The sequence below is a fragment of the Takifugu rubripes genome, chromosome 6, assembly GCF_901000725.2.
Source record: "Takifugu rubripes chromosome 6, fTakRub1.2, whole genome shotgun sequence".
Taxonomy (NCBI): domain Eukaryota; kingdom Metazoa; phylum Chordata; class Actinopteri; order Tetraodontiformes; family Tetraodontidae; genus Takifugu; species Takifugu rubripes.
This window is the reverse complement of record NC_042290.1, coordinates 12,639,877-12,656,373: the sequence shown is the minus strand read 5'-3', so window position 1 is coordinate 12,656,373 and position 16,497 is coordinate 12,639,877. Positions and strand designations below refer to the sequence as shown.

Here is a 16,497-nt window from a genome sequence, read left to right as displayed (position 1 = left end):
GACATGAGATGTGCCCCTCAGAGGACCTCTCAGAAGGTCTTCAGGTCTCACTGGAGCCTTGGGATGATTCTCCAGCCGACACATGAAGGTTGGACAGCCTGATCTGTCCAAACAGGAAGTCCAGCCTCAGCCCAGGAAGTCCAGAAGAGGGATGACGTCAACGTGATCATCATCCACAAATGCCTTCAAGTTATCTGATCAAACCTGGGGGGGGTGTGTGTGTGTGTGTGGGTGTGTGTGTGTGTGTGTGTGTGTGTGTGCGCGTGTGTGTGTGTGCGCGTGTGTGTGTGTGCGCGCGTGTGTGTGTGCGCGCGTGTGTGTGTGTCACAGATAATAAATGTCCTCTGGCAGCTCCTGTGGTCTCCACGTTGCTCCAGGGCCGGAGGACACGTGAGGTTTTTATCACCGTCCCATAAAGCCGTTGGCATCATAAACGGCTGCTAAGTGATGAGCTCCGCCTGACGGGAACTCCTCACACTCGTGTCCTCTTGCTGCTCCAGCTGTGCTCCAGCTGTGCTCCACTCACGGACTCACCTGCTGAAGTTCTCGTCTCACAGGAAGTGGCTCCTTTGGAGTCCATGAAGAGGTTTTGTTGAGGTTTTCTTGCTCCTTCGTTGAGAGTGGACGTGTCCTCAGTACCCTGCTGAGGCCCCCTGCAGAGACCCTCTTGGATCCTTCACCCAGCATTTGAATGGCTCCGATCTGCTGAACCCTGAGCAGAACCACCTGCAGCCGGCAACAGAAGATCAACTCAGCTTCAACAACAAAGTTCACGTTCAGCAAATGAGTTTAGTCCCTAAAAGTCTGTTTCGGTCAAAAATGCCACAATTTCAAAGTTGAAGTCGTTGAGAATGAATCTTTCAGGGGTCCGACGTGGTTCTGCTGAGCAACAGCATGAGCAGCAGGTCCATCTCAGATGTTGGGGTCCTGAGGAGCGACATTCCCAAAGGAAACGCCAAGAAGCAGCTTCAGAATAAAAGCCTGTGTGGTTCGTGAGGCTGGCTCAGTGCATCCCATAATACCCGTGAGGGGTGGGGCTGTGGACGTGATGCTCTCGGACCAACGAGCGTCTCACATTTATGAAACAGCCAAAATCAAATGAGCACGTGTCCGAGCGGCCAAAAGGCTGAGCAGAGGTGGTCCCCCGAACCCACCTGGCACCTAAACTGAGCATTCGCATTAGCATTCGCATTAGCCTCATTCGTTAGCGGTTAGCAGAGTTGTTTTTGTTGTGCTGGGATGCTCGTGCTATGCTAATGTCTGCTGAACTCATTTGTACACCTTATCGCTCAAATGTTGGAAGGGTCAGGGTCAGGACTTGGTTCAGAGGGTCAGGACTTGGTTCAGAGGGTCAGAACTTGGTTCAGAGGGTCAGGACTTGGTTCAGAGGGTCAGAACTTGGTTCAGAGGGTCAGGACTTGGTTCAGAGGGTCAGGACTTGGTTCAGAGGGTCAGGACTTGGTTCAGAGGGTCAGAACTTGGTTCAGAGGGTCAGGACTTGGTTCAGAGGGTCAGAACTTAGTTCAGAGGGTCAGGACTTGGTTCAGAGGGTCAGAACTTAGTTCAGAGGGTCAGGACATGGTTTAGAGGGTCAGGACTTGGTTCAGAGGGTTTGGGTCAGGACTTAGTTCAGAGGGTCAGGACTTGATTCAGAGGGTCAGGACTTAGTTCAGAGGGTCAGGACATGGTTCAGAGGGTCAGGACATGGTTCAGAGGGTCAGGACATGGTTTAGAGGGTCAGGACTTGGTTCAGAGGGTTTGGGTCAGGACTTAGTTCAGAGGGTCAGGACTTGGTTCAGAGGGTCAGGACTTAGTTCAGAGGGTTTGGGTCAGGACTTAGTTCAGAGGGTCAGGACTTAGTTCAGAGGGTTTGGGTCAGGACTTAGTTCAGAGGGTCAGGACTTGGTTCAGAGGGTCAGGACTTAGTTCAGAGGGTTTGGGTCAGGACTTGGTTCAGAGGGTTTGGGTCAGGACTTGGTTCAGAGGGTCAGGACTTAGTTCAGAGGGTTTGGGTCAGGACTTAGTTCAGAGGGTTTGGGTCAGGACTTAGTTCAGAGGGTCAGGACTTGGTTCAGAGGGTTTGGGTCAGGACTTAGTTCAGAGGGTCAGGACTTGGTTCAGAGGGTCAGGACTTAGTTCAGAGGGTTTGGGTCAGGACTTAGTTCAGAGGGTCAGGACTTGATTCAGAGGGTCAGGACTTGATTCAGAGGGTCAGGACTTAGTTCAGAGGGTTTGGGTCAGGACTTAGTTCAGAGGGTCAGGACTTAGTTCAGAGGGTTTGGGTCAGGACTTAGTTCAGAGGGTCAGGACTTGGTTCAGAGGGTCAGGACTTAGTTCAGAGGGTTTGGGTCAGGACTTGGTTCAGAGGGTTTGGGTCAGGACTTGGTTCAGAGGGTCAGGACTTAGTTCAGAGGGTTTGGGTCAGGACTTAGTTCAGAGGGTCAGGACTTGGTTCAGTGCCGCTTTTGATCCAGTAGATCACAGCATCCTGTTACAGAGACTGGAACATGTGATTGGGATTAAAGGGACAGCACTAGACTGGTTTAGATCATACTTATCTGATAGATACCAGTTTGCTCATGTCCATGGTGTTCCCTCCTCATACAGTAGGGTTAGCCATGGAGTTCCTCAAGGTTCCGTACTCGGACCAATCCTCTTCACCTTGTCCATGCTTCCCTTAGGGAACATTATTCGGCAGCATGGGATAAATGTTCATTGTTATGCTGATGACACTCAGCTTTATTTATCCATGAAACCAGAGGAGACAGAGAAGTTAGTGAAGCTCCAGACCTGTCTTAAAGACATAAAGTCCTGGATGTCTTCAAATGTCCTCCTCCTTAACTCAGGAGAAACTGAGGTCGTGGTGTTTGGTCCTGAACCTCTCAGGGACAGATTAGATCACATGATCACTCTAGATGGTATCTCATCAACATCTAGTCTCTCTGTGAGGAATCGAGGAGTAACTTTTGACCAAAATCTCTCCCTCCCCTTCCCTCTCCTCTTCCCCCTCCCCTCTCCTCCTCCTCTCCTCTCCTCTCCCCTCCTCTCCCCCTCTCCTCTCCCCCTCTCCTCTCCCCTCCCCTCCTCTACCCCTCTCCTCCTCTCCTCTCCTCTCCTCTCCTCTCCTCTCCTCTCCTCTCCTCTCCTCTCCTCTCCTCCCTCTCTACCCCCCCCCCCCCCCCCCATCAGCAGGAGGGTCCCCCTACATGAGCCTGGTCCTGCTCCAGGTTTCTTCCTGTTAAAGGGGAGTTTTTCCTGCCACTGTTGCTGGTCTGGGGTCAGGCCCTGGGATTCTGGAAATCGCCTTGAAACAATTTTGATTGTATAAGACGCTATATAAATAAAGATTAATTGATTTGATTTGATTTGATTGATTCAGAGGGTCAGGACTTGGTTCAGAGTGTCAGGACTTGGCTCAGAGGGTTTGGGTCAGGACCTGGTTCACCTGTTCGATGTTTCGGTGGAGAAAGCTTTATTTTGGTGGACCTCTCCGGAAGCTCCTTCCTTTAATGTGACGCTCTTTGCGTCCACCGGAGGCTCCGCGTGCCGCCGCGCGAGGCTTTTCTTCTGCTCCTGCTCTCGTGAAGCGAACGCACGCGGTGAAGCCCGCGCTTTTCCGCGGTTCTGACCCGGCGTCGCCACTTCTGCTGCCGTTGTCTTGGTGGTTCGTGTGTTCCGGTACCGGATCCAGTGGGTCTGTGCTCCGCCCGGAGGCAGTGCCTCCCTCGGGCTGGTCTGACAGGAGCACCGGCGGGGGGAGCCGTGGTTGCGGTGTCTGGCTCGGCGTCGGAGGACCGCGGGTCCAGCTCGTTGGGTTCCGATACTCATCCGATCCGTCACACGACGACGGGATTCTTCCTCCGGAGATGCTGCTGCTGCTGGTTCCCGTCCTGTGTCTCTACCGGCCGCTCGGAGCGGCTCCGAGCGGCAGCAGCGAGCAGATGGACACCGGGGTGGTGAGTTCGGTTCTCCCCGTCTGGTTTGGGAGTTTTCCCACTGGCAGCTCCACACCGGGGTCCTCCTCGGGTTCTGATGGGTTCTGTTTGGTCTTTCAAACTGCTTGAATAAAAATCATTATAATTCCTTCATCCTTTTCTCAACACATTATTTCAGTAACAATCAAATTTTGGACATTTTCGGACATTTGCAACGTGTCATTCCAATAATGAGATTATACTCGGACTGTTCCGATCATCTGATCAGCCAATCACAGAGCTGCAACACTCGTGGAGGCTGTCACCACCAGAACCTTCAGAACCACCAGAGCAGATTCTGTTCATCAGAACCTTCAGTAGGTTTTGTCTGCTGTGAAGTCCAGCCTGAAGTCTGTCAGAACCACCAACATGTGTCCCCACAAACGTGGACCACAAAGACCAGTTCCACCACTTCACACATCTCCAGTTGCTTCCACGACCTCTGGGCTCGTGTACCGACATCTTTTTAGCCAATAATTTTATCAGCTCACAGCGGGGCCTCGGTTGGACTTGGTGACTGGTTTTACTGGTGTGGTGCCAGTCCGTAGTTTGGTTCGGTTGTGTGCTGAGCACCGCTGACTGACGGATCTCCCTGTGATCTGGTCCTTCTGCTGATGGTCCCTGAAGTGGCCGTGTGATCTGCTTGGGTGGGATTCTGAGATCATGTGATGGTTCCTGCTGGTTTGGGGGGTAAGAACTCGTTGGGATGTGGTAGCTCAGTCTGTGGGGGACTGGGCTGAGGAGTGGAGGCTTCTGTGTGTGTGTGTGTGTGTGTGTGTGTGTGTGCGTGTGTGTGTGCGTGCGTGCGCATCATTCAGTGTCCCCACATCAAGCGAAATGTGTTGTGACAGAACATAAAATGCTGAAGCTTCTCGTCATTAAAATAATGGAAAACAAATACGCATGACATCTTTTCTTTTATTTAAAAAAAGCCCACTTTTACATCCAAAAGTAGCAGAGTTGCTCGCAATTGTAGCTCAAGTATCATAGAATACCTAAATGGTGTCAGCTGATTAACATCAGATCCAAAATCATGTGCTCGAATCACAAGCGTACAGGACAGAGCTGCCAAGAGTCCAGAGCTCTACAGGACAGAGCTGCCAAGAGTCTGAAGCTCTACAGGTCAGAGCTACCAAGAGTCCAGAGCTCTACAGGTCAGAGCTGCCAAGAGTCTGAAGCTCTACAGGTCAGAGCTACCAAGAGTCCAGAGCTCTACAGGACAGAGCTACCAAGAGTCTGAAGCTCTACAGGTCAGAGCTACCAAGAGTCCGGAGCTCTACAGGACAGAGCTACCAAGAGTCCGGAGCTCTACAGGACAGAGCTGCCACGAGTCCGGAGCTCTACAGGACAGAGCTACCAAGAGTCCGGAGCTCTACAGGACAGAGCTGCCACGAGTCCGGAGCTCTACAGGACAGAGCTACCAAGAGTCTGGAGCTCTACAGGTCAGAGCTGCCAAGAGTCTGAAGCTCTACAGGTCAGAGCTACCAAGAGTCCAGAGCTCTACAGGACAGAGCTGCCAAGAGTGCAGAGCTCTACAGGTCAGAGCTGCCAAGAGTCTGAAGCTCTACAGGTCAGAGCTACCAAGAGTCCAGAGCTCTACAGGACAGAGCTACCAAGAGTCCAGAGCTCTACAGGACAGAGCTGCCAAGAGTCCAGAGCTCTACAGGTAAGAGCTACCAAGAGTCTGAAGCTCTACAGGTCAGAGCTACCAAGAGTCCAGAGCTCTACAGGACAGAGCTACCAAGAGTCCAGAGCTCTACAGGTCAGAGCTGCCAAGAGTCCGGAGCTCTACAGGTCAGAGCTGCCAAGAGTCCAGAGCTCTACAGGTCAGAGCTGCCAAGAGTCCAGAGCTCTACAGGACAGAGCTGCCAAGAGTCCGGAGCTCTACAGGACAGAGCTGCCAAGAGTCCAGAGCTCTACAGGTCAGAGCTGCCAAGAGTCCAGAGCTCTACAGGTCAGAGCTGCCAAGAGTCCAGAGCTCTACAGGACAGAGCTGCCAAGAGTCCAGAGCTCTACAGGTCAGAGCTACCAAGAGTCTGAAGCTCTACAGGTCAGAGCTGCCAAGAGTCTGAAGCTCTACAGGACAGAGCTGCCAAGAGTCTGAAGCTCTACAGGACAGAGCTGCCAAGAGTCTGAAGCTCTACAGGACAGAGCTACCAAGAGTCCGAAGCTCTACAGGTCAGAGCTACCAAGAGTCCGGAGCTCTACAGGACAGAGCTGCCAAGAGTCCGGAGCTCTACAGGTCAGAGCTGCCAAGAGTCCGGAGCTCTACAGGACAGAGCTGCCAAGAGTCCGGAGCTCTACAGGACAGAGCTGCCAAGAGTCCGGAGCTCTACAGGACAGAGCTGCCAAGAGTCCGGAGCTCTACAGGACAGAGCTGCCAAGAGTCTGAAGCTCTACAGGACAGCTGCCAAGAGTCTGAAGCTCTACAGGACAGAGCTGCCAAGAGTCCAGAGCTCTACAGGTCAGAGCTGCCAAGAGTCCAGAGCTCTACAGGACAGAGCTGCCAAGAGTCCAGAGCTCTACAGGTCAGAGCTACCAAGAGTCTGAAGCTCTACAGGTCAGAGCTGCCAAGAGTCTGAAGCTCTACAGGACAGAGCTGCCAAGAGTCTGAAGCTCTACAGGACAGAGCTGCCAAGAGTCTGAAGCTCTACAGGACAGAGCTGCCAAGAGTCTGGAGCTCTACAGGTCAGAGCTACCAAGAGTCCGGAGCTCTACAGGACAGAGCTACCAAGAGTCCGGAGCTCTACAGGACAGAGCTGCCACGAGTCCGGAGCTCTACAGGACAGAGCTACCAAGAGTCCGGAGCTCTACAGGTCAGAGCTACCAAGAGTCCAGAGCTCTACAGGACAGAGCTACCAAGAGTCCGGAGCTCTACAGGACAGAGCTGCCACGAGTCCGGAGCTCTACAGGACAGAGCTACCAAGAGTCTGAAGCTCTACAGGACAGAGCTGCCAAGAGTCCGGAGCTCTACAGGACAGAGCTGCCACGAGTCCAGAGCTCTACAGGTCAGAGCTGCCAAGAGTCCAGAGCTCTACAGGTCAGGGCTGCCAAGAGTCCAGAGCTCTACAGGACAGAGCTGCCAAGAGTCCAGAGCTCTACAGGTCAGAGCTACCAAGAGTCTGAAGCTCTACAGGTCAGAACTGCCAAGAGTCTGAAGCTCTACAGGACAGAGCTGCCACGAGTCCGGAGCTCTACAGGACAGAGCTGCCAAGAGTCTGAAGCTCTACAGGACAGAGCTACCAAGAGTCCGGAGCTCTACAGGACAGAGCTGCCACGAGTCCGGAGCTCTACAGGACAGAGCTACCAAGAGTCCGGAGCTCTACAGGACAGAGCTGCCACGAGTCCGGAGCTCTACAGGACAGAGCTACCAAGAGTCTGGAGCTCTACAGGTCAGAGCTGCCAAGAGTCCGGAGCTCTACAGGACAGAGCTGCCAAGAGTCCGGAGCTCTACAGGTCAGAGCTACCAAGAGTCTGAAGCTCTACAGGTCAGAGCTGCCAAGAGTCTGAAGCTCTACAGGACAGAGCTGCCAAGAGTCTGAAGCTCTACAGGACAGAGCTACCAAGAGTCTGAAGCTCTACAGGACAGAGCTGCCAAGAGTCTGAAGCTCTACAGGACAGCTGCCAAGAGTCTGAAGCTCTACAGGACAGAGCTGCCAAGAGTCTGGAGCTCTACAGGTCAGAGCTACCAAGAGTCCAGAGCTCTACAGGACAGAGCTACCAAGAGTCCGGAGCTCTACAGGACAGAGCTGCCACGAGTCCGGAGCTCTACAGGACAGAGCTACCAAGAGTCTGAAGCTCTACAGGACAGAGCTGCCAAGAGTCCGGAGCTCTACAGGACAGAGCTGCCACGAGTCCAGAGCTCTACAGGTCAGAGCTGCCAAGAGTCCAGAGCTCTACAGGTCAGGGCTGCCAAGAGTCCAGAGCTCTACAGGACAGAGCTGCCAAGAGTCCAGAGCTCTACAGGTCAGAGCTACCAAGAGTCTGAAGCTCTACAGGTCAGAGCTGCCAAGAGTCTGAAGCTCTACAGGACAGAGCTGCCACGAGTCCGGAGCTCTACAGGACAGAGCTGCCAAGAGTCTGAAGCTCTACAGGACAGAGCTACCAAGAGTCCGGAGCTCTACAGGACAGAGCTGCCACGAGTCCGGAGCTCTACAGGACAGAGCTACCAAGAGTCCGGAGCTCTACAGGACAGAGCTGCCACGAGTCCGGAGCTCTACAGGACAGAGCTACCAAGAGTCTGAAGCTCTACAGGACAGAGCTGCCACGAGTCCGGAGCTCTACAGGACAGAGCTACTCAGCTACTTATTGTTTAGTTTTCAGTTTTTGATGAAACTGATTGAAAGTGATCAGTAGAAAGCCGTTAGCATGTGTGCATTAGCCTGATGTTACAGGGTACCACAGTCAGAGCTGTGTGTTAGCACTGCTGTCCTAGTTTTCTCTGGAGTTGTGTGGCCTCTCTCCTCACAAGTGCACCAGGGGACGCGTAATCAGGGCACACAGATTATTTCAGGAGCAGAATAGAGCTGCAGCCTGGAGGGAAACCAGCTGATCCGTCAGCCTGTCAGGTGGGCGGAGCCTCCAGAGACGTGACGCTTTGTGAGCGAGTGTCGCTGACGGAGGATGTGTGGCAGCTGTTGGCAGGTCGCGTGTGTTGTCTGTGGAGCAGCGTGTGTTGTCTGTGGAGCAGCGTGTGTTGTCTGTGGAGCAGCGTGTGTTGTCTGTGGAGCAGCGTGTGTTGTCTGTGGAGCAGCGTGTGTTGTCTGTGGAGCAGCGTGTGTTGTCTGGAGGAGCAGCGTGTGTTGTCTGTGGAGCAGCGTGTGTTGTCTGTGGAGGAGCGTGTGTTGTCTGTGGAGGAGCGTGAGTTGTCTGGAAGAGCGTGAGTTGTCTGTGGAGGAGTGTGTGTTGTCTGTGGAGCAGCGTGAGTTGTCTGGAAGAGCGTGAGTTGTCTGTGGAGGAGTGTGTGTTGTCTGTGGAGCAGCGTGTGTTGTCTGTGGAGGAGCGTGTGTTGTCTGTGGAGCAGCGTGAGTTGTCTGTGGAGCAGCGTGTGTTGTCTGTGGAGGAGCGTGAGTTGTCTGGAAGAGCGTGTGTTGTCTGTGGAGCAGCGTGAGTTGTCTGTGGAGCAGCGTGTGTTGTCTGTGGAGCAGCGTGTGTTGTCTGTGGAGCAGCGTGAGTTGTCTGTGGAGCAGCGTGAGTTGTCTGTGGAGCAGCGTGTGTTGTCTGTGGAGGAGCGTGTGTTGTCTGTGGAGCAGCGTGAGTTGTCTGTGGAGCAGCGTGTGTTGTCTGTGGAGGAGCGTGAGTTGTCTGGAAGAGCGTGTGTTGTCTGTGGAGCAGCGTGAGTTGTCTGTGGAGCAGCGTGTGTTGTCTGTGGAGCAGCGTGTGTTGTCTGTGGAGCAGCGTGAGTTGTCTGTGGAGCAGCGTGAGTTGTCTGTGGAGCAGCGTGTGTTGTCTGTGGAGCAGCGTGAGTTGTCTGTGGAGCAGCGTGTGTTGTCTGTGGAGCAGCGTGAGTTGTCTGTGGAGCAGCGTGAGTTGTCTGTGGAGCAGCGTGAGTTGTCTGGAGGAGCGTGTGTTGTCTGTGGAGCAGCGTGAGTTGTCTGTGGAGCAGCGTGTGTTGTCTGTGGAGCAGCGTGAGTTGTCTGTGGAGCAGCGTGTGTTGTAGGTTCGGGTTTTCAGTCGCTTCTTTCTGCTTTTCTGTTTTCCTCCAAACTTGAATGAACATTGAGAACGTTGGTCACATCAGCAGCAGGAACATCTCAGCATCTTCTGACTGTCTGTTCCCGATGTCCATTCACCTGTGCTGGTTGGTCGTGCTCCTGCTGTGGTCGGCAACGTTCCCACGTTTTTGTCCTATTTGGTTTTTCTGTCCTGAATAAACGGGTCATCTGTCATGACTCTGGTCTCCACCCGACCTCCTGGGTCACCAAGATTGTGTTTGACTTGGTCTCAGATCTTCCTCCTGAATGTCAGCCGGGGTCGTGGTTCTTCAACCTTCTGCATCACCTTCAACCTTTGAGGGCTCCAGAAGGGGCCCAGCAGCTGCTGATGGTTTCCGTGGTCATGAGGCCAGAGCCACCGGAGCCGCGGCTCTGCTCCGTTTCTGGGTTTGATGGATGAAGAGCGACCTCGGCTCGGCTGGAGTCTGCTGGGATGTAGCGAGCGCCTGAATCAGGCCATTAATCTGCAGGGCCACAGTCACGCTGCAGCGGAATCTTGAGCTTCCATTAGCTCCGGAATTATTCAGGAGCTAATTAGGTTTGGGCCGTCGTCGTTTCTCCACAGTTGATGGGAGATAAACGGAGTTTGAATTCTCCCTCTGAAACTGGTCACAGGCCAACCTTCACCTGGGCGGGTGAGAACCTTCACCTGGGCGGGTGAGAACCTTCACCTGGGCGGGTGCCAACCTTCACCTGGGCGGGTGAGAACCTGCCCCTGGGCGGGTGCCAGTCGCCACGTTTACACGTGCAGTCGCCACCTTTACACGTGCAGTCGCCTCGTTTACACGTGCAGTCGCCACCTCTACACGTGCAGTCGCCTCGTTTACACGTGCAGTCGCCACCTTTACACGTGCAGTCGCCACGTTTACACGTGCAGTCGCCACCTTTACACGTGCAGTCGCCTCGTTTACACGTGCAGTCGCCACGTTTACACGTGCAGTCGCCACCTCTACACGTGCAGTCGCCACCTTTACACGTGCAGTCGCCTCGTTTACACGTGCAGTCGCCTCGTTTACACGTGCAGTCGCCACGTTTACACGTGCAGTCGCCACCTTTACACGTGCAGTCGCCACCTTTACACGTGCAGTCGCCTCGTTTACACGTGCAGTCGCCACCTTTACACGTGCAGTCGCCACGTTTACACGTGCAGTCGCCACCTTTACACGTGCAGTCGCCTCGTTTACACGTGCAGTCGCCTCGTTTACACGTGCAGTCGCCACCTTTACACGTGCAGTCGCCACCTCTACACGTGCAGTCGCCACCTTTACACGTGCAGTCGCCTCGTTTACACGTGCAGTCGCCACCTTTACACGTGCAGTCGCCACCTTTACACGTGCAGTCGCCTCGTTTACACGTGCAGTCGCCACCTCTACACGTGCAGTCGCCACCTCTACACGTGCAGTCGCCACCTCTACACGTGCAGTCGCCACGTTTACACGTGCAGTCGCCACCTCTACACGTGCAGTCGCCTCGTTTACACGTGCAGTCGCCTCGTTTACACGTGCAGTCGCCACGTTTACACGTGCAGTCGCCACCTTTACACGTGCAGTCGCCTCGTTTACACGTGCAGTCGCCACCTCTACACGTGCAGTCGCCTCGTTTACACGTGCAGTCGCCACGTTTACACGTGCAGTCGCCACCTCTACACGTGCAGTCGCCTCGTTTACACGTGCAGTCGCCACGTTTACACGTGCAGTCGCCACCTCTACACGTGCAGTCGCCTCGTTTACACGTGCAGTCGCCTCGTTTACACGTGCAGTCGCCACGTTTACACGTGCAGTCGCCACCTTTACACGTGCAGTCGCCTCGTTTACACGTGCAGTCGCCACCTCTACACGTGCAGTCGCCTCGTTTACACGCGCAGTCGCCTCGTTTATACGCGCAGTCGCCTCGTTTACACGTGCAGTCGCCTCGTTTACACGTGCAGTCGCCTCGTTTACACGTGCAGTCGCCACCTTTACACGCGCAGTCGCCACCTTTACACGCGCAGTCGCCTCGTTTACACGCGCAGTCGCCTCGTTTACACGTGCAGTCGCCACGTTTATACGTGCAGTCGCCACCTTTACACGTGCAGTCGCCTCGTTTATACGTGCAGTCGCCACCTTTACACGTGCAGTCGCCTCGTCTACACGTGCAGTCGCCACCTTTACACGTGCAGTCGCCACCTTTACACGTGCAGTCGCCTCGTTTATACGTGCAGTCGCCACCTTTACACGTGCAGTCGCCACCTTTACACGTGCAGTCGCCACCTTTACACGTGCAGTCGCCACCTCTACACGTGCAGTCGCCTCGTTTACACGTGCAGCCGCCACGTTTACACGTGCAGTCGCCACCTCTACACGTGCAGTCGCCTCGTTTACACGTGCAGTCGCCACGTTTACACGTGCAGTCGCCACCTCTACACGTGCAGTCGCCTCGTTTACACGTGCAGTCGCCTCGTTTACACGTGCAGTCGCCACGTTTACACGTGCAGTCGCCACCTTTACACGCGCAGTCGCCTCGTTTACACGTGCAGTCGCCACCTCTACACGTGCAGTCGCCTCGTTTACACGCGCAGTCGCCTCGTTTACACGTGCAGTCGCCACCTCTACACGTGCAGTCGCCACCTCTACACGTGCAGTCGCCACCTCTACACGTGCAGTCGCCACCTTTACACGTGCAGTCGCCTCGTTTACACGTGCAGTCGCCACCTTTACACGTGCAGTCGCCACCTTTACACGTGCAGTCGCCACCTCTACACGTGCAGTCGCCACCTCTACACGTGCAGTCGCCTCGTTTATACGTGCAGTCGCCACCTCTACACGTGCAGTCGCCACCTCTACACGTGCAGTCGCCACCTCTACACGTGCAGTCGCCACCTTTACACGTGCAGTCGCCACCTCTACACGTGCAGTCGCCACCTTTACACGTGCAGTCGCCTCGTTTATACGTGCAGTCGCCACCTCTACACGTGCAGTCGCCACCTCTACACGTGCAGTCGCCACCTCTACACGTGCAGTCGCCACCTTTACACGTGCAGTCGCCACCTCTACACGTGCAGTCGCCACCTCTACACGTGCAGTCGCCACCTCTACACGTGCAGTCGCCACCTTTACACGTGCAGTCGCCACCTCTACACGTGCAGTCGCCACCTCTACACGTGCAGTCGCCTCGTTTATACGTGCAGTCGCCACGTTTACACGTGCAGTCGCCACGTTTACACGATACTTACGGCGAAACGCTTGAGTCCATCGCTGGTTCCATCCTGAGTTTGAAAGTCCAGTCGGGTTCAGCTCTGGTGGACCATCATCCCTCTCGTCGGGGCTGCGTACGATGCTTCTTTTACCCATAATTCCCCTTCCTCTCATCTGTGGCCTCAGTCCCGTCCTTCATCTGCAGCAGATCTTTAGTTTCAGCCTCTTTGCACTTTCTGTTTGATAGAAGCTGGTTTACTGGTAAACTACCAATGGTGAAACGACCTGCGCTAAACTACCACTGGTTGCTGGTAGTTTACCTGGTTAACCACTGGAACAACATGGTTTCTCTTCACAATTGTTTCAGGGTTTTGTCAGTCGTGTAGTTCTTTGGTCAGTCACACTCTTGTTCAGTGGTAATAACAGTTTGACTTGTAATAAAGGATCCAGCATGAAGATGAGGAGCAGAACAACCTTCACGTGATGTTTCCCCGACTGATCAACATCCTGACTTCAGCTGCTTTCTTCGTGTCTTCCAGGACTGGCTCAGCAGGTTCGGGTACCTGCCGTCCCCTGACCCTGTGACGGGTCAGCTCCAGACCCAGGAGGCCCTGACCCGGGCCATCAGAGCCATGCAGAGGTTTGGAGGTCTGAAGGAGACCGGCATCTTTGGTAGGTTCTGTTGGGATCTCTGGTCGGTTCTGTTGGGCGGAGCTTGGACCTGTGTTCTTCTGCAGATCAGGACACTCTGCTCCTGATGGGGACCCCCAGATGTTCTCTGCCAGATGTTCCCGAGGGGTCGACAGGTCGCAGCAGACGAGCACTGATGCCGCAGAGCAAGTGGAACAAGAGACACCTGTCCTGGAGGTAACAGCCAATCAGAGGGCTGCAAACATGTTCAGGGTTAATTCGGAATAAATGAAGAGGAAAATATGATCGTGATGCTTCAGTGATGCTTCAGTGATGCTTCAGTCAGTCCAAAACCACTTCTGGTTGGTTTTAAAGTAAAGAACGTCTGTTCTGAGTGGTCAGTGCTGCACGTCTGTCCCCCAAACGCCTGCAAATCCACAGACAAGGGAGCCGACCGGTTTAATCTGGATTAATCTGGAGCCACGACTGTCAGGGGTCACAGGGGTCAGGGGTCACGTCCTTCTGTCAGGTGATCGAGTAGATAAGAAGCTCTCCTCCAGTGGACTGATGCTGCTCCAGCTGTTCTGGCTCGGATTAGCGTTAGCTTAGCAGAAGAAGAAACATCTGGCCATGGCAGGAAAATGTCATGTAGCCCCAATGCTAATGCTACACACACACACACACGCACACACCCACACACACTCACACGCACCCACACACACACACACTCACGCACTCACACACACACACACTCACGCACTCACACACACCCACACACACACTCACTCACTCACACACTCTCTCACACACACTCACACACACACACTCACACACCCACCCACCCACACACACTCACACACCCACCCACCCACACACACTCACTCACACACACACACTCACACACACACTCACACACACCCACCCACACACACTCACTCACACACCCACACACACACACCCACACACACACACTCACACACACCCACACCCACACACACTCACTCACACACACACACTCACACACACACACTCACACCCACCCACCCACACACACACACACATACTCACCTTCCACCTGTCCCTCCAGAGTCCGCACCTTCCCGAAGGACTCGGCGTTGCTGGGTCACGACACCGTGCGCGCCCTCATGCACTACGCCCTGAAGGTCTGGAGCGACATCGCTCCGCTAAACTTCCACGAGGTGGCAGGAAGTGACGCCGACATCCAGATCGACTTCACCAAGGCCGACCACGAGGACGGCTATCCGTTCGACGGTCCCGGCGGCACGGTGGCGCACGCCTTCTTCCCCGGAGAGAAGTTCAGCGCCGGAGATACGCACTTTGATGATGACGAGGCGTGGACCTTCAGGTCGCCAGGTGAGTGCCGGTGGCCCGGTGGTACCGGGACCGAGGAGCAACCGTGGTCCGTGTCCCAGAGCTGCTCGTGATCCAGTTCTGGGTCCTCTTCCAGACGCTGACGGCGTGGACCTGTTCGCTGTGGCGGTTCACGAGTTCGGTCACGCCATCGGTCTGATCCACACCTCGGCCGTGGAGTCCATCATGAGGCCGTACTATCAGGGCCCGGTCGGGGACCCTCTCAAGTACCACCTGACCTACGAAGACAAGGTCCGGGTCTGGCAGCTCTACGGTACGGCGCCGGTTCTGTTGGGTCTGAAGGAACTCTTTAAACTCCACTAAGTCCCTTTTCTCATCCTGAAGGTGTCCGAGACTCGGTGTCTCACACGAGTGGGCCGGGTGGACCATCACACACAGCAGAACCTCCAGTCCTCCTGGACCTTCCTGACAACAGATCCACCCAGTCAGTTCTGGAAACCTCTATGTTCTGGTTCTGGTAAAGACATGAACAAAGTGGTTGAACTGGACATGAAACCAGGACTTTAGTTACCTGGTAAATGGTCGGTTCCTGTAACTGACTTCCTGTTACTAACCAGCCTGATGGTGTTTGGGGGAACTCTTTCAGCATTTTGACTCAGTCTCCCTGAGCCGGGCCTCCTCGCCCCCCCTCCCTAAGCCGGACCTCCTCGCCCCCCCTCCCTGAGCCGGACCTTCCCCCCATCTTTGTGGCTCTGTTTCCCCATCAGAGTGAAGGTTGACCTGGAGGCTGAGTGTTCTCACCCCCAAAAGTTCCCCCAAGGTCCTTCTCCTGTTTGGGTGGAGGGACGCGGAAGAGACGACACCATCAGTGCTGGTTGGACCAGGACGGGTTCACGTCATGCTGTGATGCTCAGCTTTGTCCACTGATTGGACAGCAGCCTCACAGTGGCGTCCTGTGCTGGGCGCCATCATTAAGAGGCGGAACACGCCGCAGCACTGGGGGGGCTGGGGGGGCTGGGGGGGGGGGACCCTGTACATGTATGATGGTGGTGAGGATGATGGTGGTGGTGGTGGTGGTGATGATGGTGATGATGATGATGGTGGTGGTGGTGATGATGGTGGTGATGATGATGGTGGTGATGATGGTGGTGATGGTGATGATGATGGTGGTGATGATGGTGGTGATGATGATGGTGGTGGTGGTGATGATGGTGGTGATGATGGTGGTGATGGTGGTGATGATGATGATGATGATGATGGTGGTGATGATGATGGTGATGATGGTGGTGGTGATGATGGTGATGATGGTGGTGGTGATGATGGTGATGGTGGTGGTGATGATGAAGATGGTGGTGATGATGGTGATGGTGGTGATGATGATGATGGTGGTGATGATGGTGATGGTGGTGGTGATGATGATGATGGTGGTGATGATGGTGATGATGGTGATGATGGTGGTGGTGGTGATGATGGTGGTGATGATGGTGGTGATGATGGTGATGATGAAGATGGTGGTGGTGGTGATGATGGTGATGATGATGATGGTGGTGGTGGTGATGATGATGGTGATGATGGTGGTGGTGGTGGTGATGATGGTGGTGATGATGGTGGTGATGGTGGTGGTGATGATGATGGTGGTGGTGGTGATGATGGTGGTGATGATGGTGGTGATGA

The 16,497-nt window shown here is 54.6% G+C and overlaps 1 protein-coding gene across 2 annotated transcripts in view; it reads left to right on the top strand.

The window, feature by feature from the left end:
* Positions 1 to 3,518: 3,518 nt before the first annotated feature.
* The window catches only part of LOC101061917 (matrix metalloproteinase-17-like), an 18,241-nt gene continuing 5,262 nt past the window's right edge, over positions 3,519 to 16,497 (top strand). Inside the window, exons 1-6 of one of the 2 annotated variants that reach the window (XM_029837512.1) lie at positions 3,519 to 3,956; positions 13,401 to 13,533; positions 13,599 to 13,728; positions 14,579 to 14,865; positions 14,960 to 15,136; positions 15,208 to 15,307. In XM_029837512.1, the coding sequence (XP_029693372.1) occupies positions 3,867 to 3,956; positions 13,401 to 13,533; positions 13,599 to 13,728; positions 14,579 to 14,865; positions 14,960 to 15,136; positions 15,208 to 15,307 (917 nt within the window). In that variant the 5' untranslated portion in view covers positions 3,519 to 3,866. Of the gene's footprint in view, positions 3,957 to 13,400; positions 13,534 to 13,598; positions 13,729 to 14,578; positions 14,866 to 14,959; positions 15,137 to 15,207; positions 15,341 to 16,497 lie in introns of both variants that reach the window. The other variant, XM_029837511.1, reaches the window with a different exon arrangement.